Source organism: Saimiri boliviensis, chromosome 17 (genome assembly GCF_048565385.1).
Source record: "Saimiri boliviensis isolate mSaiBol1 chromosome 17, mSaiBol1.pri, whole genome shotgun sequence".
NCBI lineage: Eukaryota > Metazoa > Chordata > Mammalia > Primates > Cebidae > Saimiri > Saimiri boliviensis.
In genome coordinates, this window is record NC_133465.1 from 28,595,452 (window position 1) to 28,620,491 (window position 25,040).

A 25,040-nucleotide genomic window follows, 5' to 3' on the forward strand; every position below is an offset into this window, starting at 1 on the left:
AAATGCCATATATCTACACACCCAACAAACAGTCATATGGAAGGATATGTGAAAACATCTCTCCTGGATTGACCCCCATTCCTGGGGGTCACTGCTTGACTGGAAAATAATGATAGTGATTATATTCTTGTTTGTCTTATGTTATTTACTAATTCTAGGATGCAAAGCCAGAATATGACTTAACTGCTGCACCTAACAAACCCATTGCAGCACACATCTGTACTCTACAAACAAAAAAACCTGATGCAAAAAACAGAAAAAGGGGAGACACAGGAGATCGCTCAGGGTGACAGGAAAAATTATAAGAAAGATGCAAATCATCTTGGAAGGCTGAGAAGTTTTGCAAAACTTTTGGAAAGAACCAGCCAAAGGTGGCTGTCCTTACCCAGAGAAAATTAGGCAAGGAGTCGGTACAAAGGTATGCAAGGCAGTTTATCTAAATAGCTTGTTTACTCATGTTGTCCTAAAACCAACCTTTGATCATCCATGAGCAGAACTGCTCTTTACTCGGGGGTAGGCAATGTTAATCACCCACTAATAGTGTTTACTCGAGACCTTTGTCATTTAATCTGTATTAAATAAATGTGGAGCATCTCCAGCATAATGGGCTTCACAGCTGGACTCCCTCTTTAGGATCTGTGAGCCATGCAGTCCCCTAGCCACACCTGCACAGGCAAAACATCTGTGTCTATGTACTTCTGTCATTCATTGCTCAGACAGAGTCTGCTGGTCAGACTTGGCTTAACAATTGTAGAAATTCTATTATTCTAGAATAGCAAAAAGCAATAAAGTTCCTAAAAACAGCAACAAAAACAAGAGGCAATAGGTCTTGTCTGTTTACTCATACACTTACCCGGGTATGTACTCTTCATTATTTCCCAGTTTTGTACTTCCACTTGAGATATTTGCCTTCTGCCTAAAAAACTTTCTTCAGTAATCTTACAGTGCAGGTCTGCTGGTCATAAATTGTCAGCTATTGATTGTCTAAAAATGTATTTATTTCACCTTCTTGTCTGAAGGATATATCTGCTGGAAGTAAACTTCTAGCTTGGCAGGTTTTTTTGCCAACACTTAAAAAAGTGTCTTTTATTTCCTAGTTTTCACAGGTGTGTTAAAAAGTCAGCCATCAGTTATATTGTTCCTTTGAACACAGTGCCTTTTTTCCCCCTTTTCTGGCTGCTTTTAAGAGTTTCTCTGTTTCTAGTTTTCAACAGTTCCATTAAGATATGATAAGTATAGTTTTGTGTTCATCCTGCCTGGGGTTTGCTAAACTACACGTATTGATCTACTTACGACCTATGCAACTTACGACCATTCGACTTTACGACCACAATCGCTAGCCACGACTGCTCCGTGTCTGGCAGCACAAATGTTGCCCAGCTGGGCATACGACAGTGAGGACCAGCTTCCGGCAGCACTACCATCTCCACGTGCACCATTTCAACTGTTATCCAAGACTCGGTACAGCAAACTCAACTTAAGATCAAATCATGTTACGACCGTCTGTCAGAACCAATCGTGGTCGTAAGTCGAGCACTAGCTGATATTTGAATTTATAGGCTGATACATTTCATCAGTTTGGGAAAATATTTTACCATTACCTCTTCAAGTATTTGCTTCCATGCTAATCTCTCTACTTTTGGGTCTCCAATTACACATTAGACATTTTACAGGTGTCCCACATGTGTCTTAGGCTCTGTTGTACTCTTTCTAGTCTTATTCATTCCTCTGCTTTTATCTAGATATTTTATATTGATCTGTCCACAAGTTCTCTAGTCTTGCCTTTTGCTGTGTAAAAGGCAAGATTTTGCTCTGTCTTGTTTTGTTTTTTAACGTGGCATGCACTTAACTAAGCCCTGGGAGTAGAGCAACAAACAAAACAGACAGAGACTCTTCTCTTGTGGAACTTAAATAGTATATATTCGATTTACCTGTTTTTTTTTTCTTTCTTTCTAAAGAATAATAAAGAATAGGGAAAGAGGTGGAGTGAGGTCCTAGAGTCCTGCAACAAAGTTTCTAATTAAACTACAAATAAAAACCTTAAGCAACCAATGTTGGGTTTTTGATTCCTAGAATGTCCATTTGGTTTCCTTCTATGGATTCCAATTCTCTATGAAAATTTTCATCCATTTTGTTCATAGTTTCCTTTATTTTTTTAAGTATACTATAGTTATTTTAAAGTCCTTGACTGATAACTTTAATTTTCTAAGTCTTCTACAGTTTTTTTTCTTGAATTTTTCCACCCTTTCACATCTCTAGAAATTGTTAATAGCATGCTACTATTACAAATGAAAGAACTATAGGTACCCCAGAACATATCCTCCCAGTAAGAGCTGTCTATTTCCTCTATTAGGCAAAAGGGATGAGAGAGGCTGGTCACCTCAATCCAATCAGGAATTGAACTGGGCCCATGTTGTAGTTTTAGTAAAATGCACTTCCTCTCTGGTTTCTTTTTCCTTCAGTGTATGTCCAGAATCAGCAAATGTCAGCAATCCTCTGCTCACCTATAAGGGAAAGGTCTCTTCTATCTCTGGAATTCTAATTCATCTAGTCCTCATTACTTCCATAGTTCTCCAATATTTTTTTTAAATAATGGTTTTTTGTTTTTTTTTGAGACAGAGTCTTGCACTGTCACTCAGGCTGTATTACAGTGGCGTGATCTCGGCTCATTGCAATCTATGCCTCCTGGGTTCAAGCAATTCTCCTGCCTCAGCCTCCTGAGTAGCTGTGACTATAGTAGTGCACCACGCCTAGCTTTTTTTTTTTTTTTTTTTTTTTTAAAGTACAGGCAGGGTTTCACCATGTTGGTCAGGATGGTCTCCATCTCCTGACTTTGTAATCCACCCACCTCGGTCTCCCAAAGTACTGGGATTACAGGCATGAGCCACCAGGCCTGGCCTAAATAATGATTTTTAAAGTTCGTCCACTTGTGGTCTTTCTTTTTAACTTGTTGCAGTTATATATATGACTGTACTGTGACCTATTAAATACCACCCAGAAATTAAATTCTCCCTGTATATTATACAGCAGTGGTTTACAAACTCAGCTTTATATTAAAATGACCTGGGACCTCTAGAAATCATAAGACACTTAGTAGAGCCAGGAAATCCATACTTTTAATAAGTCTTAAGTGTCCTGGCAAAGTGGACTTTCCTAAAGAAATGTGTGCCTGCACCAGTTGCTCCTCCTCTCCCCTCCCCTACAGCTCAGTATTTATAAGGGCATTAAGGAAAAAATACACACTACACACAATGGATGAAAGAGTTAAAACAAACTTTCAGAATATCTAGATACTTTAAAGATAAAAATATGTAAAGGCTTTTAAAAACAGATTAGGATCAAAAAGATGAGGAAAGAAGAACAAGAATCACCAGAGTCTACAATACAGTACCAATAGGTCACTAAATGCAGAACTATTCAACTCAATTTTTATTTCTAATTGTTCTAGATGAAAATAAAATGAGGCCAGGCATGGTGACTCATGCCTGTAATCCCATGCCATTGGAAGGCATGAGACAGGAGGATCACCCGAGGTTAGGAGTTCGAGACCAGCCTGGACAACACTGTAAAACCCCATTTCTATTAAAAATACCAAAGTTAGCTTGGCGTGGTGGCAAGCGCCTATAATCCCAGCTACTCAGAAGGCTGAGGCACGAGAATCACTTGAATTCAGGAGGCAGAAGTTGCAGTGAGCCAAGATCATATCACTGCACTCCAGCCTGAATGACAGAGACTGTCTCAAAAAAAAAAAAAAAAAAAAAAACAGAAAATGATCTTCAAATTTGAAAAAGAGCATCGTTGAGAGTCGTCAGAACTCTTAGATACATAAAGCATGAAGAGCCCACCTTCCTGCTTTACCTCAACTTAAGTCTACATGAATTAATCCAAGGTACAGATGAAAATCTAGAAATATTATAAGAGAAATGGTGTCAGTGAACTTGCAGAAGTCAAGAAAAGTAGACAGGAGCCGGACTGGGAATGAGAAAATGTTGCTGCAATTGTCAAAATGCAAGAGTGGGTAAAGGTGAAAGGGTGATTTTCATACTATGGGCTTAAATTAATATCAACATTCATTTAATTCTAAGACTGATTGTACACAAGTTGTCAGCACTTATACAGGTAAGCAGCATTTACTAACAATAAAATCTTACCTTTGTAAAGCACTTTTGCTTTCGAGTTTAGAGTTGACAGAATACTTTGATTCGTATTACCTCACCTCCTATCTTTGATGCTCATGGAGCCCTGTGAAAAGGGGCAGGCAACATTATGTCCCCTCCACCACCTGTTACTCACTTCAACATATTAGGAATTTAGGCCTAACACAGCTTAGCTTGCCCCGCTGTTAACTCACTCCAGTAGAAAGTTAAGACTTAAAGCCAAGTCCTCTGATTCCTAATTGTTTTTATATTACACAGCTCTTAAAGTCAGCACAGGAATAAGTCACAATGAAATGATATAAAGGATTCCTTTAAAATAATGAAGAGGTGGTGAGCAGGAAATGGGTAGGAATATGGATGAAATAAGACTGGGGAGAAACTGAGTAATGGATACAAAACGATTAATTTATAATCATCTTTCCAGGCCATGTGCAGTGGCTCACACCTGTAATCCCAGCATTTTGGGAAGCTGAGGTGGGTGGAGCACTTGAGTTCAGGAGTTCGAGATCAGCCTGCACAACATGAAACCTTGTCTCTACAAAAAATACAAAAGCCAGGAGTGGTGGTGTGTACCTGTGGTCCCAGCTACTCGGGAGGCTGAGACAGGAGGATCGCTTGAGTCTGGAAAGCAGAGGTTGCAGTGAGCTGAGATCATGCCACTGCACTCCCACCTGGGTAACAGAGTGAGACACTGTCTCAAAAAAAATAAGAAATAAAATCATCTTTCTACTTTTATGTCTGAAACTTTTTATAATAGAACTTTAAAACATACAAATTAACATTTTTGATAGATGTACTGCATTAGTAATCAAATGCATACCAAAAATATAGTGTACCTGAAACTCAGTTTTTTTGAAACAGAGTCTCACTCTGTCACCCATGCTGGAGGGCAGTGGCACAAACGCCGCTCACTGCTGGCTCAGACTCCTGGGCTCAAGCCATCCTCCCACCTCAGCCTCCCAAGTACCTGGGACTATAGGCATGCACCACCATGCCCAGCTTCTTTTTGATTTTTTTTTGTAAATACAAGGTCTAACTATGAGGCTGATCTCATGCAATACTCCCTCCTCCACATCTCAAAAGTGCTGGGAATACAGGTGTAAACTACCATGTCCAGCAAGCTCAGCATTTTTAAAGCCATTTAAGTTTCATATAAAGTACTCTCATAGAACATTGAGAGGAAAGATGAAAAATGGTATGTCTGAGTATTAACCACACTGCACCAAAAGGAAAACAGGATAGTGCAGTGTCTTCAAAACAGGTCCTTTGAGAGATGGCTGAAGAATTAATGAGATTATTTTTGGTGGGAGTAGGAATCTAGGGTGTACTTAAGATGTCTTTATTTTATTTATTTAGTTTTTAGAGACAGAGTCTTGGTTGGGCAGGGGCCTGTAATCCCAGCACTTTGTGGGGGTCCAGGTGGGAGGCTCGCTTGAGTCCAGGAATTTGAGACCAGCCTGAGCAAGATGGTGAAACCTCGTCTCTACAAAAAATTTAAAAACTAGCCAGGCATGGTGGCAATGCATCTGTGGTCCCGGCTACCTAAGAGGTTGAGGTGGGAGGGTGGCTTGAGCTGGGGAGGTCGAAGCCACAGGGAGCCGTATTTGTGCTACTGAACTCCACCCTGGGTGAAAGCAAGACCTTGTCTCAAAAAAAAAAAAAAAAAAATTCAGAAAGTTTCATTCTGTCACCCAGGCTGAAGTGGCATGATCATGGCTCACTACAGCCTGGAACTCCTACCAAGTGGTTGACACAACAGGCGTGTGCCACAAGGCCCAGCTAATTTTTAAAAAACTTTTTCAGCCAGGTGTCATGGCTCACACCTATAACCCCAGCACTCCGGGAGGCTGAGGCAGGCGGATCACCTGAGGTCAGGAGTTCAAGATCAGCCTGACCAACATGGAGAAACCGTCTCTACTAAAATAAAATACAAAATTAGACAGTCGTGGTGGCACATGCCTGTAATCCCAGCTACTCGGGAGGCTGAGACAGGAGAATCCCTTGAACCCAGAAGACAGAGGCTGTGGTGAGCTGAGATCACACCATTGCACTCCAGCCTGGGCAAAGAAAGTGAAACTCCATCTCAAAAAAATTTTTTTTTTTTTTTTTGTAGAGAGAGGATCTCAATATATTGCCCAGCCCAGTCTCAAACTCCTGGCCTCCAGTGATCATCCCACCTTGACTCACAAAGCACTGGGACTACAGGTGTGAGCCACCATGCCCAACTCAAATTTGTTGAAGAGTAAAGGGACAAATTTATTCTATCAAGTTATAGAGGGTGGAATTAGAAACAATGGATAAAAGACTCCAAATTCCAAACTTTTCTACTTTTATAAAAACCCATTCTTCTTTAAGGCTTATGACTCATATACTACTCACTACCAAACCTACCAAATAGTTACCTACCAATTTTCTAGCTATTTTCCCTTCATCAAAAGAAATTGGTTCTTGGCTCAGTTTCTCCTCTACCTCACATACACCACCATCTAGATAGCACCCAGGTTAGTGTTGCCTGATAAAATACAAGACTTCCAGTTAAATTTGAAATTCAGATGAACATGAATAATTTTTTTTAAGCATGCCCCATGCCATATTTGGGAAATACTTATTCATTGTTTATCTGAAATTCAAATTTAATGGAGCATCCTATATTTCTGCTTGCCAAATATGACAACCCTAATCTAGGTGACTTCGATGTCACTTATCCAACCTCTGGTCCTCAGTTTTCCTTAATCTCCTCAATTCCAATGACTATGACTTTAACAAAGAAACGGTCTGCAAATTCAGCTGAGTTCTTAATACTGTCCAATATCGTTAAGTGTTTTTAGACCACTCTCTCATTTCCCCCAAAGCTATTATGAATCAAACTCATTCCTTCCTTCTCTACCACTTCAGTCTCTAATTTCACCTTAATTTGGATCCCTGTATTCTTCAATGTTCTATGGTTCTTTATTCCATCATTTCCCTTGTTTATACTTGTCAACTTCTCTCACTAAAGGATAAGCCATTCAATGAATGCCCAAAGCCTTCACAAAAGAATGTGAACATCTTAGTATGGCACAGAAGAACCTCTGAGATTCACAACTCAATTCAGGTATCACTTTCTCTAACAAGCTCTCAAACTGCCCAGTCTCAATCAAATGCTCCTCTTACATATTCCCATTGTACTCTATGCCTCTATCATAAGATTCACTATGATTTTACTTTATTTCTCCCATACTAGGCTTTAGGATCTCTGGAAACCAAGAGCCACATCTTATTATTATTTCACTAGCATTTACCACAATGTTCCAGCATCTATCACAAATAGAAGGCACTTAAATGTTGGCTGATCAGATGAGATGGATGAGACTCAATTTAATGGATGAGCTTATAACAATTACAAGTCTACAAATGGAATGAGTTACCTTGAGTTATAGTATACCTGGTCACCCACAGGGCAAAATAAGACTGCCTATCATAGTATTTAGAACAGCACAAGAAAAAAAAAGAAGGATCTGCCCTGACGTCTTTTAATGGAACTGGTTAAATTTTGTGTGGCACAACCATTTAACCATCCTTGAAAACTCTAAAACCCAAAGACCCATCAAGCAGACTGCTCTCATGGAGCACCTTACAGTTTCCTCTCACCTAAACAGGGTTAAAGGTAAAGTAACAAGTTCTCAGCTGGGTGAGGTGGCTCATGTCTGGAATCCCAGCACTTTGGGAAGCCAAGGTGAGCAGATCATTTGAGCCCAGGAGTTCAAGACCAGCCAGGCAACATGGTAAAACCCTGTCTCTACCAAAAAAGTACAAAAACTAGCTGGGTGTTGTGGTACACACTTGTAGTCCTAGCTACTCCAGAGGCTGAGGTGGAAGGATCACTTGAGCCCAGGAGGTCGAGGCTGAAGTGAGCCGTGTTCATAGCACTGCACTCCAGCCTAGGTGACAAAGCAAGACCCTGTCTCAAAAAAAAAAAAAAAGGCCAGATGTGGTGACTCACACCTATAATCACAGCACTTTTGGGAGGCCAAGGTGGTCAGATCACTTGAGGAAAAAAATAAAAAGAAAAAACATTATATGCAATCCCTTAAAATTTAAAGCAATATAAAAGAAAATGTCACCATATGAAAAGTGTTTATATTAAAAGAACAGATTATAAAACAATGTAAGTCATTCAATTCCAACAACAAACAATACTGACATTTATTGAGCTCCTATGTGCCAGAAACTGTTACATGCTTTACATATATTTCCTTATCAAATCTCACATCCACCTCTGTGAAATAGGTGCTATTAACTCTATTTTACAAGTGAATAAAGTGAGGTTTGAAGAAGTAACTTGTCCATGAGCTTAAAGCAGTGGCGGAAGGCAAAGAGTCAAATCCAAGCAGTCTGATTTCAAAATCAGCACGTTTAATAACATGCACCAAAACCTTAACAGTGGTTCTGAGCCGTGCTATTTATTAGTAACGATATTTACTTGTTGTGATTTTGCTGTATTTCCCATACCACTAGGATATTAATTACTACTTTTTTTATTTTTAATGTCCACACAGAGATTAGACAATCAACTGTCAGGGATACTGTACAAGTAGGACTTAATCTCGGATTCCTTACAATCTGTGACTAGTCAATCAATGACTGCAATTATTTTTTCAGCCAAAGGGCTGTCTCAATAAAAAAGAAAAAAAAAATCCATTTTAAGAATTACAAAATTTGACCTTATATGGAAATGTTTTAATTTTCTGAATTCTGAGCCACAAAGTCAGTTTGGGTCATGAGAGAAACAACTTCAGGTCTTTGTTGATCTTTGCTGCCAATATTTGACCAAAACAAAACCTACTATCACTCTCATTCCTTACTGCAGATTCACTTAACAGAGGCCAAAAACTGAAACATAACAGGAATACAAATGTTTCCTTTTCTTCCTCCTCATTCAATTACCCAAAAGGAAGAAGACTCCCATGGAGCATATCAAGGCACATTTTCCCAGACCCAAGGTGGGACAGAAATAGAAGGGATTGATAAAGACAGGAGAGCAGAAAAAAATACTCCAAAAGACAAGAATAAGGATTTGAGAGCTGTTATGGTGAAAAAGAAAAACTGAAAAAGTAGATGTAACAATTAAAAAACACACACACACACATTCAGGAATCTTCATTCAAATACTACCAAAGTTTAAAAGGTTGCCCCCAAATATAATCAAACTCTAAGTAAAATGTTCTTAGAATATAAAAACCAATTTTACAAAAATTTGCTATTCTCACAAATTCTATTCTCTCACCTAAGAATTATTATAGAGTATAATATTATATACCTAAATAAAAGGGAAACAATGTTACAACTTCTAACAGCTGGAGAAGCTCTGATAAAGTGACCAGGAGAATAACACATAATGAAATCAAGGATATAATGTTTAGAACTTATGTCTATTTCTAACATATAACCAATTTTAAAAGACTCAGCTACTCTAACATGAACATAAAAGGTAAAACGTATCATCTTTGAGTGAAGAGGCAATCATACATTCCTTACTATGTATATTTGTCCTATCCATAAAATTTAGACTTGTTAAAACTACTAAAAAGTTAGTGATCTAAGGATTAAGACATCCATACTCTAGTTTAACTCAATTATATATCATATGATTGTGAACATATTGTTTTGCCTAACTTTTTTCTGATGTAGAGTAGAAATAATAATCACCAAATTATAAAAAATGGATAGAAAACTTAATACTGGCCGGGCGCGGTGGCTCAAGCCTGTAATCCCAGCACTTTGGGAGGCCGAGGCGGGTGGATCACGAGGTCAAGAGATCGAGACCAACCTGGTCAACATGGTGAAACCCCGTCTCTACTAAAAATACAAAAAATTAGCTGGGCATGGTGGCACGTGCCTGTAATCCCAGCTACTCCAGAGGCTGAGGCAGGAGAATTGCCTGAACCCAGGAGGCGGAGGTTGCGGTGAGCCGAGATCGCGCCATTGCACTCCAGCCTGGGTAACAAGAGCGAAACTCCGTCTCAAAAAAAAAAAAAAAAGAAAAGAAAACTTAATACTGCACAGATACTAATACATTTTTATGACTACTTACAGCTTCCTTTCATGTAAGCTTCATACCTAAGTCATTAAACAAGCCCATGATGTGAACAGGCTAAGTATCATGCCCATTTCACATATGAAAACATAGAAAACTGATGTTCAGAGAGATTAAGCGACTTGTCCAAGACCACACAGCAAGTTGCAGTCAAGACATTTTTCTTTTACTACATAGTAGGCTGTCCTCACAAGTCTGAAGTGGTAAAGTTGTTTTCTCATGCCCAAATTACTATGAGAACTGTGTCAACAAAAAAGAGCCACCACTTGAGATCGTTAAGAGTCATAAATTCCCAAAAGATCAATATCTGAGTATAATATTTTGATTAAAAATAAGTTAAATAAAATCCTTAAAAGTTTCTAGAAGTCCTGCTATTTACAAAATTAACTTCATGGTTCTTGTGGTAGATATACCAATCCGCCAGTTGGGGTGGGGAGTGAGGTGTGAGTACTGGCGGGAGTGAGGTGAAGCAGGAAAGGATTTCATCAGAAAAAGTTAAGTTATCTGAAATTCAATGGAATAAGACATTCAAAGCTATAAAATATGAATAAGGGCAGGCAACAGCTTGCGGACTGCAGTGGCAACCCTAAGCCAAACCAAGAGTGCCAGACTATGGTTTAAAGAAAATATGCAATCTGGAAGTTTGCACCTCAAGTAACTGCTACTGCAAAGTAATTAGTACCATTTATGGTAGGAGTATGTAAAATTTTAGAAAGTAATGCCAATTCTTCATTTTAGTAGGATGAACTCCACATTAGCTTGGGGCTTTGCCTTAACAGAAGCTTTTTTTGACGATATAATCAATGGCTCAAAAGCCACTCAGGACCTAGCACAGTAGTTCATGCCTGTAATTCCAGTGCTTTGGGAAGCCAAGGGGAGAAGACTGCTTGAGGCCAAGAGTTTGAGACAGCCTAGGCAACATAACAAGACACCATCTCAACCAAAAAATTTTAAAATAATAGCCAAGTATGGTGTCGCATGCCCATAGTCCTAGATATTCGGGAGGTGAGAGATCACTTGAGCTCAGTAGTTCAAGGCTATGGTGAGCTATGATCACACCACTGCACTCTAGCCTGGGCAACAAAAAGAGACCTTTCTAAAATAAATGAATAAACAATTTTTAAAAAGCAGTTATATGTGGAGAAGATAACTACATATCACAGGTATGTAATAGCTGAAGTAGTCAAATGGATAGTCTTTAGGAGACTTTAGTGAGGGTACTATAAATATCAGTTATAATTCATATCATATAGCACTGAACACCTGAGAGTTCTCTGTTTACTGAAGGTTCTACCATGTAGTATGACACAGAAATTTACAAGTTGATGAAACCTTAAACTTAATTCACAGTCACTACGATATAAAACCACTTTTCTATTCTTCAAGATCAAAACAAACGGTCTCATCTTTCCCTTCCCACACCCAAGAAAATGGGGTATTCTTAAAAATGTCAGATGAAACAAGCCAATGCTTTTATAAACACAAGTCAATCCTTTGCAGACAAACAGCTTAAGATGCCCATACTCTGCTTCAATATTGATCCCAAGCCTTTGAACAGTTTAAACTGACCACAAATTTCCCCTTCAACTTCCATAGAACGTTCTCCTCCTTAAAGTTTCTTTAGAGCCTTCCTATACCTCCTGTCTCTTGACTTACATACACACACACCTCCAAAATAGACAGAGACCTAGGGAACACATGTGGAAAACACATTTTTTAATTAATACACTGCTTATCCTTAAAAATATGTTGTTAGAATGCAACAATACAGAGTCTGCATAGAACCCCAGAACAACAAATTTAAAGGCTACAACAGAAATGCCGTATAACAGTCTGAGTAATTTAAAGAACAAAGATACAAAAATAAGGTTTCCTTACTACTGTATTGTATGACTTAAAATTTCGTTTAAGGACAAAATTTTTGGTTGGGTGGAGTGGCCTGTACTCAAATAAAAAACCAAAAACAAAAATACTTTTTCCATGTTAAAAAAATTTTTTTAAAACAGGGCCTCACCCAGGCCAGAGTGCAGTGGCGCGAGCACGGCTCACTGCAACCTTAATTTCCTGGGCTCAAAAGCAATCCTGCCTCAGCCTCCCAAGTAGCTAGAACTACAGGCATATACTACCACACCTGGCTAATTTCTATTTGTTTTTTTCGTTACTTTACTTTTAACCAATGCACACTGGCTGATTTTTTTTTTTTTTTTAACTTTTTGTATAGATGGGGTCTCACTCTGTTGCCCAGGCTGCTCTCAAACTCTGAGGCTCAAGTGATCCTCCTACCTCAGCTTCTCAAAAAGCTTGAAATATAGGCATCAGTCACTGCACCCAGTCAAAACAATTTTTTAAAGTACTTTTAAGGCCGGGCAGGGTGGCTCACACCTGTAATCCCAGCACTTTGCAAGGCAGAGGCAGGTGTTTGAGACTAGCCTGACCAACAAGGCAAAACCCCGTCTCTAGTAAAAACACAAAAATATAGCCGGGCACAGTGGCTCAAGCCTGTAATCCCAGCACTTTGGGAGGCTGAGGCGGGTGGATCACGAGGTTGAGAGATCGAGACCATCCTGGTCAACAAGGTGAAACCCCGTCTCTACTAAAAATACAAAAAAATTAGCTGGGCGTGGTGGCGCGTGCCTGTAATCCCAGCTACTCAGGAGGCTGAGGCAGGAGAATTGCCTGAACCCAGGAGGCGGAGGTTGTGGTGAGCCGAGATCGCGCCATTGCACTCCAGCCTGGGTAACAAGGGCAAAACTCTGTCTCAAAAAAAAAAAAAAAAAAAAAAAAAACACAAAAATACTTTGTGGTGTAAAGTATTTTTGTGTTTTTACTAGAGATGGAGTGGCTCACGCCTGTAATCCCAGCACTTTGGGAGGCCAAAACGAGCAGATCACCTCAGGTCAGGAGTTCAAGACCAGCCTGGCCAAAACATGGTGAAACCCTGCCTCCACTAAAAATACAAAAAAATTAACCGTGGTGGTGGCACACACCTGTTATCCCAGCTACTTGGGAGACTTGAGGCAGGAAAATCGCTTGAACCTGGTAGGTGGAGGTTGCAGTGAGCCAAGATTGTGCCACTACACTCCAGCCTGGACAACAAAGCAAGACCCTGTCTCAAAACAAAATAAATAAATAAATAAATAGGCAGATTTAAGAAAAGAATCTAATTTCTTAATGGTTAAAAAGTCAAATAAAAAGAGTAGGGCAAAAAACAGAAACATTTAAAATACAATGTAACAATATTAGCCCAGCACCATAGTTTATGCCTATAATCCCAGCACTTTAGGAGGCTGAGGCAGGTGGATTGCCTAAAGCCAAGAGTTTAAGACCAGCCAACATGGTGAGACCTTGTCTCTACTAAAAATACAAAAATCAGCCAGGTATGGTTGTGCACACCTATAATGCCAGCTACTCAGGAGGCTAAGGCACAAGAATTACTTGAACCCATAAGGTGGAGTTTGCAGTGAGCTGAGATTGTGCCACTGTACTCCAACCTGGGCAATATAGTGAGACTGCATCTCAAACAAACAAACAAACAAAAAAGAAGAAGAAGAAGAAAGAGAACTTGTCAATCGATACTAAAGGTATATATCGGCCAAGGTATATACAAAGGAATATCCAGAGACTAGTCACACTGCCCCCGGCATTTTTTTTTTTTTTTTTTTTTTTGCAAGACAGGGTCTCACCATGTCACCCAAGCTGGAGTACAGTGGTACAATCTTGGCTCACTGTATCCTTGAACTCCTGGGTTCAAGTGATCTTCCTGGCTCAGCCTTCTGAGTAGCTGAGACTACAGGCACATGCCACTACACCCAGTGAATACTTTTAGAGACAGCATGTCACTACGGTGCCCAGGCTGGTCTTGAACTCAAGGCCTCAAGCAATCCTCCCACCTGGGCCTCCCAAAGTGCAGGGATTGTAAGCTTAAGCTACCGCACCCAGCCTACTCTCTTATTTGGTGAAAACACAACAGTCAGTAATAAGCTGCACTGCCTGGGCGACAGAGTAAGACCCTGTCAAAAAAAAAAAAAAAAAAAAAAAAAAGTAATAAGCTATAAAGAAAACATATAAATCTTGCATTAGAAAAATATTAGACTTTTCAAAGTGTTTCACATTCATATCCTATCAGATCATTGCAAAATGTCCTAACAGTAAGTGACAAATCCAAGATTACAAAAGTAGTTGATCAGATCTGACCCGACTCAAAAAACATGCTTGCTCTATGGGAGGTAATATAAATATGTATAAATTCCTTCTTTAAGCTATTTTTTTTTACACATTACTAGTTAAAATATCACTTATCAAACCTAGACTATTACAAACACAGAACTAAAATTCAGTAAAACAAAGCCAATAGTACTTTCTTATTTAGCCAGTCTACCCTTCAACTAGGAATCATATGAAAAACATTCCATCAATGTTCTGTGTGCTTAAGACTGTGCTGGGTACTGAGGTGACTAGAAGAGAATTCTAATGAAGTTCTTTGCTTTTCAGAAAGTATACACTCCATTTGATAAAAAGACAAGGAAAAAAAAACAAACCCAAGTTGTGTTCAATCAACCCTCCTAAAGGAAGAAACCTTGCTGTGCAGTTCTGTAAAACCCCAGGTGACAAATACACCAAGAAGATAGCAGAGTTTAGTCTGAAACAACCTTATAAAAAAAAAAAAAAATGAAGTTTGAGCTGAACATTGAAGGATGGACAGGAATTAGAAAAGCACAAAGGAGGAATTAAAGCATTCAGACAGGGACTGGTAGAAACAAAGATAAGAAGTGGGAATAGGTATGATATATACAGAAGAGACTGAGGTGACCTGCCTGGAACATAGGTGCATGCAGAGGCATAATGGGAAATAGTCTGGTAAATTAAGTGGGGTCAACTCCCAATAGTGTTGTGTCAGAGAGACATGCTGTTAAAATATTAGTATCATCAAATATTTAAACTTGAAATAATCTAAAAGATTTTCTAGCCATTTCTTTTTCAACAAATGAGGAAATCTAGGATCCATAGGAAAGCTAATGGCTAGGATAGGGACAAAGGCAGTGAATAAGAGAACCAAACTAAGACCCCCCACTAGGGAACTCCAATTCAGTGGAAAAGTACTGTGCCTTGGGAACTGGAAGAGATTGGTTTGTGGGGGGAGAGTAATGGAACATCACAGTGGCGTTACAATTGAGCAAAGACCACTATGTTTTGCCAGAAGGAATCACTTTCAGGAAAATAGTAATCAAGAAGGAAAGCAGAAGCAGGAGCTACTTTTCAAAATTATAAAGGAAATGGGTAAACAGTAGAGGTATCGAGTATCTGGCAACAAAAAGAAAAGGATTGGTCCACAGAGACAGCTGCAGGACCAAGTAAATGTCTGATTTCCAAGAGAAAGGAAATCTTAGTCTGAAAAGTTAAAAGAAAGAAGCTCACATAAAGACTAAATTAGTTCCCAGATAAGGCATAAAGTATAAGGGGTACTCAAAACTGAGGAACAGCTGGAAGAAATTTTTTTAAAAGATGATTTTTGGGCCGGGCGCAGTGGCTCAAGCCTGTAATCCCAGCACTTTGGGAGGCCGAGGTGGGTGGATCACAAGGTCAAGAGATCGAGACCATCCTGGTCAACATGGTGAAACCCCGTCTCTACTAAAAATACAAAAAATTAGCTGGGCATGGTGGTGTGTGCCTGTAATCCCAGCTACTCAGGAGGCTGAGGCAGGAGAATTGCCTGAACCCAGGAGGCGGAGGTTGCGGTGAGCCGAGATCGTGCCATTGCACTCCAGCCTGGGTAACAAGAGCGAAACTCCTCCTCAAAAAAAAAAAAGATGATTTTTGGCCAGGCACGGTGGCTCATGCCTGTAATCCCAGCACTTCGGGAGGCCAAGGCGAAAGGATTACGAGGTCAGGAGATTAAGACCATCCAGGCCAAACTTGGTGGTGAAACCCCATCTCTACCAAAACTACAAAAAAAATTAGCTGGGTGTGGCGGTGCATGCCTGTAGTCCCAGCTACTCAGGAGGCTGAGGCAGGAGAATTGCTTGAACCCAGAAGGCAGTGATTGCAGTGACCGAGATCTCATTACTACACTATAGCCTGCACAACAGCTCGAGACTCCGTCTCAAAAAAAAAAAAAAAAAAAAAATTCCAAAGTAAAAAATAAGCATTATCGTGCTTGCTTCAGCAGCACAATACTAAAATTGGAAGAATAAGCATTATTTCTCAGTCACCATAAAGCATTCTTCACCATAAAAGAGTACTCATTTTCAACTATTTTAAGGCCTTATAAAAATTATAGACCAGGCTTTAAGAATGAGGCTAGAATATATTTTTTTCTTTGACACAGTGTCTCACTCTGTCCCCAGGCTGCAGTGCAGTGTCGCCATTTCAGCTCACTGCAACCTTCACCTTCCAGGTTCAAGCGATTCTCCTACCTCAGCCTCCCAAGTAGCTGAGACTACAGGTGCACCCGACCATACACAGCTAATTTTTGTATATTTAGTAGAGATGAGATTGCACCATGTTGGCCAGGACGATCTCAATCTCCTGACCTCCTGATCTGCCCACATCGGCCTTCCAAAGTGCTGGGTTTACAGGTGTAAACCATCATATTTTTTAAATCCAAAAAGGTCCAAAGTTTTGCAAATCTATTTGCCTAATTAACATGTGGTTCGTTCAGACACTTGCCAATCATTGTATACTGTGAATCTCTCACTGCATATTCAAAGAACATTCAGATTAACACTCAATATATGAGAACAACAATTATGCTATTATTACCTTTAAAATCAGTTTATAACATGTTCTTTGAGTAGGGGTAACTTTTTTTTTGCTTTTATATACTGCTTTTGCTTGATCAGACATGAAAAATATAATTGCTTTAAATGAACATATTTACAACAAATCATTTTGGGATGGACTTCTTTTTTTTTTTTTTTTAAGTTCAAATATCCATAGTTTTCCCATATTTCCTTTCAGAAATAAAGCTCTGCAGGGACCAGTGAGGCATACAGAACTAGGTGAGATACACAGAAGGTTCTAATTTGTTTAGAAACCAGGTTAATCAGCCACAATTTAAAGCTACGCACCTGGCCAGCCACAGTGGCTCACACCTGTAATCCCAGCACTTTGAGAGGCTGAGTCTGGTAGATCACCTAAGGTCAGGAATTCGAGACCAGCCTGGCCAACGTGGAGAAACCCTGTTTCTACTAAAAATACAAAAATTAGCTGGGCAGGGTGGCAGGCACCTGTAATCCCAGCTACTTGGGAGGCTGAGGCAAGAGAATCACTTGAACCTGGGAAGCAAAGGTTGCAGTGAGCTGAGATCTCACCATTGCACCCAGTCCGGGTGACAAGAGCGAAAACTCTGTCTCAAAATAATAAGAAGCGTGTCTCAAAATAATAAGAAGCTACACGCCTGCAATGTGTCCATTTCAATTAGAAACTTACTATTTGGCACCACAGAGGCAGGTTAAGAAGAGACCTAAGATGTAAGCTTTCTGGCTATCCACCTTTGCAACTGTCAGTTCCCTAATCAAGGAGGTGATTACTTCTAAAATTGGCAATACTCATTTAACTTGGGCCATAAATACTAGATTTAGCTGCAATATTAGCAGGTTAAGCAATTTTGTATTACCCACAAGAATGTGAGCTCAAAATGTCAATATGGAACACATCCATTTCTTTTAAGTGGGTCTACTGCACTAAGTTGCTAAGCAATACCCATCAGAGTGCAGTACGTCTGTAACCAGCAGTGGCTAGAAATGCGTTTCTGCTTTCATCACACCAAATATTAGAAATCCAACCAAAACATCATAAACAAGAGTTGCCCTCTTTAGACATGCACATGCTCCCTGGGGGCTGAAGTGGTCCAACATGCATGATGGACCACTTAGCTGTAATAAAAAGGAAAAGCTTAACTCCCCCTGGGCCCAGTAAAGCAAAGTACAGATAATATAATCCAAAATTTAAAAGTTTTATAAATAGTTGAAACTATTAAGATTCTTATACAAGTATCTCACAGTATATGCAGTGCTATTTCTCCCCTCAATAGAAATGTAAGCAGTGGCTCACACCTGTAATCCCAGCACTTTGTAGTAGGCCAACGCAGGTGCATCACCTGAGGTCAGGAGTTTGAGACCAGCCTGGCCAACACGGTGAAACTCCATCTCTACTAGAAATGCAAAAATCAGCCGGGAGAGGTGGTGCACGACTGTAATCCCAGCTACTTGGGAGACTGAAACAGGAGAATCACTTGAATGAGGGAGGCTGAGATCCAGCTACTGCACTCCAGTCTGGGCCATAGAGCAAGACCTTGTCTCCAAAAAAAAAAAAAAAAAAAGAACCTCTCCTATGTATCTTTTTCTTTTTTTCAGAGTCTCCCTCTGTCACCCAGGCTGGAGTGGAGTGGCAGAATCTCAATTCACTGCAACCTCCACCTCCCTGGTTCAAGCAATTCCCCTACCTCAGCCTCCTAAGTAGCTGGGATTACCGGCATGCACCACCTCGCCCCCGGCTAATTTTGTTGCATTTTTAGTTGAGACAAAGTTTCATCATGTTGGCCAGACTGGTCTCGAACTCCTGACCTCAGGCAATCCACCTGCATAGGCCTCCTAAAGTGCTGGGATTACAGGCGTGAGCCACCGCCCCTGGCCTATATCTTTCTCTTAATTACAACATAAGGAGTGAAGAAAAATGCTGTTTTAAAAACTTACGTCCTTAATTTTTAACAGATGGTGGTGAGTTTGATTCCACAATATGCATAACTAACTACGAAGCCTTAAGGTCTTTTAACACTAGGGACAGGAGGAGAAACAGTTTCTTGCATTACTGGGCATATAATCAAAATCATTCCTCTTTTAAATACCTTTTCCACCATCGTAAATAAGCCTAGAGATGAACAGGTAAGAAGTGAAAAAATAAAATTAAGAAAAAACTGAAAATAAATTTTTTTAACGTTTAAAAATTGAGAATGGCGGCATGAATCCTTCAAATTCCTACATCCAGATTCCGCTGTCCACAAGGTTCAGCTTTGAGTTTCTTCCATGTGCCATTTAAATCCTTTATTAAAATTAGTCTTTTCTATCAAGTTTTAAATCTAATGCTCTATCAATAATGCAATCTTTTCTATACAGTAACATTAAACTTCTGATGGATTAGTATCATAGCCTGGTTTATAGTATGCCTTTGGGTCTGGAAGCAGAAAAATGGGTGAAATAATTCCTTCAAGTCTCTGACAGCCTCATAATTCTATTTTATCTACATAGCTTCTTCTCAACTTCCTCTGCCTGCTTCTAGATATTTTTCAGGTAGGTCTAAAACACTTTTGAGTCCGGTAAAGAAATATTTATGGATCAAATAAGAGAGGAGCTCTTCCCCCACCCCTTCAGCTCCCACAGTCAGTTTTACCATTATATCCAGTAAACAAAATTGATTGACTCAATCTTAAACAATTCCCTCATCACAGGAAGCCCATCGCAACCACAGCTGCAAAAAGTACCCTTAAACCTTCCCCAACTACCTAAAGCAACGCAAAGTTAAACTAACTTCCACTGACAAAAGGCTACGTGTGCATTCAGCCCCAGCATTTATCGTGTGAAACCCTGGCGACAAAAAGTCACCTCCTCAAGCTACAAAACTTTTTTTTTAATCCCAAATATTCTCAATGAAACTTCTCTTGTCAACCGGGAGGAGAGAGTCAAAAACAACAATAAACACTAGCTGAACGATCAGCTCCAGGACCACATCCCAGCTGTCTTTGCTCCTGTTGTCAGTGGCTCACAGGCAGTTTTTCTCACTTTCCCTTCCCTCTTCTCCCCTTACTCCCCAACATTCTCACTGGAGAATACATCACCTCCTCAGACCGCTGGCAAGGAAAAAAAAAGGGGGGAGAAGAGGCTGCAATTATCAAGGAAGAGGAAGATATTTCAGAACCACGTTTTCCCCTGCAAATGGCAATTTAAAAAAATGACAGTCTGTGTCATCAGGATACGGGGGGACGACGTTGTGGGGCATCACAAAGATGTGCAGTGAGTGTGCACTTGAAGCTCTCAGGGCAGGATGAGACGAGGAGCGGAAAGTAAGAAAACCTGTGTCTTCCTTGCTTTCTGCTCTTCCCCCTCCAGGAGAGGAAGCTGAAGAAACTGGGGGAGGGGCGGAATGTTATCGTTCTCCTATTGGGGGTACACAAGACAGGCCTTAGGGTTCGCTCGTCCCCAGTAAGGAGGATCACGGAGGGAAGAGGAAGAGAGAACCCCTAAACGTTACCCACCTCTGTTCAAAACAAAACTAAGGGGGTGATTATTAAATCCCGTTGGCGCGCCCCTGAAGGCGCCCCCAGGTCACTCATCCCTATTCCCAAGCGGAAGGGCTGGGATAAACGGGATGGAGGGTCCGAGGCTGGTCAGGGACAAGGCCCCACCCCCCGACTTAAGAGGGAAAGGGAGCCCAAGCTTCCAGCCGTCCCCTCCTACCCCGCACCTCCCGCCTTGGCCACCCCCACTTATCCCCCCTTCCCTTCCTTTCCTCCAGAGCCTGAGGCAGCCGCGGGGGAGGCGGCCGCTCCTACCTCCCCTCACCCACTCTGTCCCCACCCCCACTCCGCTCCCACCTCCCGCCCGCCACGGGCCCGTTACCTGCTCGTCGAAGCGGCTGACCACGGCCTGGACCCATTCCACCGGCCTGTGTGCGGCCATGTCCTCCCCGCGGCCGGGGGGCGGCGGAGGGAAGGGTGGGCCGGCGCCCAGGGCCGGGAAGAGGGCGGGGAGCGGGGGCTGAGGTGAGGGAAGAGGCGAGGAGAGGGTCTGGGGAGTGCAGGCTCCCAACGTTCCCACGGGGGTGGGGATGGGGGGGTCAGCGCCGAGCGGGAGGGGGAGAGGGAAAGGGGGCGTTGGCAAGGAGGCTGGGGGGAGGGGGGTGGGGAAGGGGACCCGGGGAGGGGAGGGGGCCTCTTGGTCGCTCTCCCCACTAGCGCCGTCTCCCCACAGCCATCACAGTCCGAGACGCCGCCATGACACCCCACCGGAAGTGGGATCGTTTCCACGGCCCGGGGAGAGGGAGCGCGAGCAAGCTAGAGATTGAGAGCGCGGCTGGGAAAGGGGAGGGGGAAGCCAGAGGGAAAGGAGGCTGCCGCGCATGCGCCCGCGCCGGCTGGTTTCATTAATGAAAAAGCGAGTCCTCCTGGAGGTGACGTCACCTAACTCTTCTGGGCCGACGGGCTAGCGTCCCTCACTGCCGCGGGGCTCACCTAAACTGGCCCTGGGCTCAGCTGGCGAGAGCCACAGCTGACCCGGAGCATCTGCTCCCATCCCCGCCTCCACCTAAGGCTGCCCCCTCCCCCGCCGGCCTCCGGCTTTGGATTGCTCCTGGAGTTGGAAGTTAGGGCGCCCTGGGGCTAGCCTTTCTCCCGGCCCCTGGACCTCAGTCGCTAATCTCCCAGGGAAGCTGTGCTCTTAGCCTCTCTCTGCCTTAAGCTCTCAGAAAAAAACAAAGCACACGACTTTTGATTTTCGGGTTCTTCGTAGTTTTGTAGACTGCTGAGAAACAAAAAAGGAAGGCCAAAGAGAGACTCCGTGATTTTTCTTTTTTAGAGGTCGCTTAAATCCCAATGCTAAACCCAGTGGCAATCGAGGTCTAGCCGTTGGGTCTAGCATTGGGATTTAAGCCCATCCTCACTCTGCTAAACTCATAGCCACCCAAGTTAATATAACTTTCGCACAGTTGATAATAGAATGAAGTTTCACCACCCTCAAAACACCTTTAGGGCCTCGCATACATTATTAATTCAATATATTCATCGTCATATTTAAACCTTTCAACAAACCTTTTCAATACATATAATTATCCTCATTTAACTGACGAATAAGTCACAAGAGGTTCCTTGATTTGCCCAAGGTCACAGAGTTGACAGGTGGCAGAGTAAGGAAGTAAAACTCCAAGGACAGTAGAGGCAGACTATGTGTCTCCTGAAACAAAATCGTTCCCTATACCCCCAGTACCAGAGTTGATTTCATGTGGAATTGGTTGTGCCAGTTTTCCAGGAAGACGATTACATCCAAAGCAATGGATAATATATCTATATCTGGCATTGGACTTTGAAATGAGTAATTTTAAAATTTGTCTTCCTCGATGCATTTTACATAGGAGAATGTTTTTGTTTTTCAGAGACAGGGTCTCACTCTGTCGCCCAAGCTGGAGTGCAGTGGCTCAGTCATAGCCTCACTCCAGCCTTAGACTCCTGGGCTGAAGTGATCCCCCAGCTTGAAACTCCTGAATAGCTGGGACTACAGATGAGTGCCACCCCACTTGGCTAATTTTTTCTTTCTTTCTTTCTTTCTTTTTGTTTGTTTGTTTGTTTGTTTGTTTGTTTTGGAGAGACAGAGTCTTGCTATGTTGCCCAGGCTGGTCTGAAACTCCTGGCCTCAATTGATCCCCCTGCCTCAGGCTCCCAAAGTGCTGGGATGATGGGGGTGAGCTACCACATCACACAGGCCCTTAGGCTAATGTTAAGATGAATTTACACATTTCAACCACACGCCAATCAGCCAGTTAGGCCACACAGAAAGACACTGAGTGATAAGGGATAGCAAAACTAGAATTTTAATTTTACTACAGAAAATCCACAAAGCCAGTAGCCACGTACAGAGAGATATATCCTTGAGAAAAGTTTCCAATCTCTAGGTTGGTGGTTGTCCAAAATACATATTAACATTTTATTCTCCTAGAACAAAAAGACAGAATTTGGACGTCTTTGGTCCCTTCTTTAAGAATGCAACGCAGACACTAATTTCTTTTAGATGATGTCAGAATGATGACAATGCTGGAAAGAAATGGACAAATATTAAATGAATGTCTTATCTATGCTTCTCCCAAGTAGGACCCCTGAAAAAGCACTCACTCATACCCTCAGATAGTATTCCAGTGCCTCCACTGCGCTGCTAAACTTCCAGACCCACAACCTTCCTCTCCTTTTGTCATCCCTCCTCTGAAAGTCCCTAACTACTTCCTTGTTGCCATGGGGTTTTGCCTCTCTCCCTGATCTTCTTCCCTACTCTTGGACGCAACTGACCAAAACCCTCAGTTCCCTGTCTTCCCTGGCATTCTGCTGCTGAAGTTCCTCTGTGCCTTTCTTTCCTCTCCTTCTCTAGTTTCTTCCACAATTGCCTACTCTTCTCTAGCTCTGTGTGGTAAGACACCCAAACTTCAGGCCCTGGCCCTCTGCTCTTCCTTTACTCAAGCTCCTGCCAGCATGTCATTAATTCATCCCAATTTGTATTCCCTGTTCTGTTGCCTCCCCTAAGTGCCAAGCTTCTCATTATAGTCAGAGGCCTAGGCTTCACCCCAACTTCCTCTCCAATTAAATTCATTCAATTCTACTGAACCAGTATTAAGTGTCCCAATGGGACACTTATGGTCGTGGTGGCTCATGCTTATAATCCCAGGACTTTTAGAGGCTAAGGTGGGAGGATTGCTTGAGTTCAGAAGTTCAAGACCAGCCTGGGTAACATAGTGAGACCCCAGCCTCCATCAAAAAATTTTTTTCAATTACCTAGGCATAGTGATGTGTGCCTGTGGTCCCAGCAACTTGGGAGGCTGAGGTGGGAGGACCACTTGAACTCAAAAGGTCAGGGCTACAATAAGCTGTGATCTCACCACTCTACTCCAGCCTAGACAACAGAGCAAGACCCTGTCTCTAAAAAATAAATACAAATAAAAGTGTCCAAATGCCTGTTATATACTAGGTACTTTGTTAGATCATACATAGTATGGCAGGAATTCTAAACAAAAATACCAAAGAAGGCCGTGTGCTGTGGCTCACACTTGTAATCCCAGCACTTTGAGAGGCCAAAGCAGGTAGATAACCTGAAGTCAGGAATTTGAGACCAGCCTGGCCAACATGGTGAAACTCCACCTCTACTTAAAAAAAAAAAAAAAAAAATACACAATAGCCGGGCATGGTGGTGCACACCTATAATCCCAACTACTTGCTCAGGTGGCTGAGACAGGAGAATTGCTTGAACTCGGGAGGTGGAGGTTGCAGTAAGCCGATATTGTGCCAGTGCATTCCAGCCTGAGTGGCAGAGTGAGACTCCATCTCAAAAAAAAACAAAAAAAAAATTCCCAAAGAAGGCAATACATAGAGACTGTCATGAACTAAGGAGCATATACCCACCTCCATTTATCCAGAGAAGAGATACTCACTCTCCCCATTTAAAAGAGTATCTGTCACTCAACTCCAGTTACTGCCATCCAGGAATGTTGACCCAGTGTTGCTAGATCTTCTAGTTACTCAAGAGAAGCTAGAGATCTGAACTTATGTATAAACTCTTCCAATTTTTACATAGTGGCAGCCAATTCACATTTTTAAATGCTGTGCAGCCAAACAAAATATGTCTGCTGTCTGAATTTAGCCCATGGAACACTAGTTCGACCAGCTCTAGTCCAGTGAAAGAGCCTGAGCTTAAGAGTAGAACAGAATTCAATTTGTATCCTAAGTTCCCCCATTCTGCACTGTTTAACAGTATTCAGGGAACGCTCAGCATTTGGTATTGTTTTAAATGCATCTCTCTCATTCAGCCTCTGTTTTCTGGTCAGTCGCAAGCTCTGCCAATTTTTTCTTCAAGAGTTTGTTCCAAACCAGGAGTGGTGGCTCATGCTTGTAATCCCAGCACTTTGGGAGGCCAAGGCAGATGGACCACTTGAGCCCAGGAGTTTGAGACCAGCCTGAGAAACATGGCAAAACCTCATCTCTACAGACTTTTTTTTTTTTTTTAATTAGCTGATCATGGTGGCATGTGCCTGTGGTTCCAGTTACTTAGGAGGCTGAGGTA

General features: G+C 41.7%; 1 protein-coding gene across 7 annotated transcripts in view; it reads right to left on the reverse strand.

Moving 5' to 3' along the window:
* The window catches only part of NF1 (neurofibromin 1), a 304,993-nt gene extending 283,697 nt beyond the window's left edge, over positions 1-21,296 (reverse strand). For 5 of the 7 annotated variants that reach the window (XM_074388406.1, XM_074388407.1, XM_074388405.1 and 2 more), the window contains exon 1: positions 20,847-21,296. In XM_074388406.1, coding sequence (XP_074244507.1) covers positions 20,847-20,906 — 60 coding nt within the window. In that variant the 5' untranslated portion in view covers positions 20,907-21,296. The remainder of the gene's footprint in view (positions 1-20,846) is intronic. The other 2 variants (XM_039475767.2, XM_039475766.2) reach the window with 1 other exon arrangement.
* Between the last annotated feature and the right edge of the window lie 3,744 nt (positions 21,297-25,040).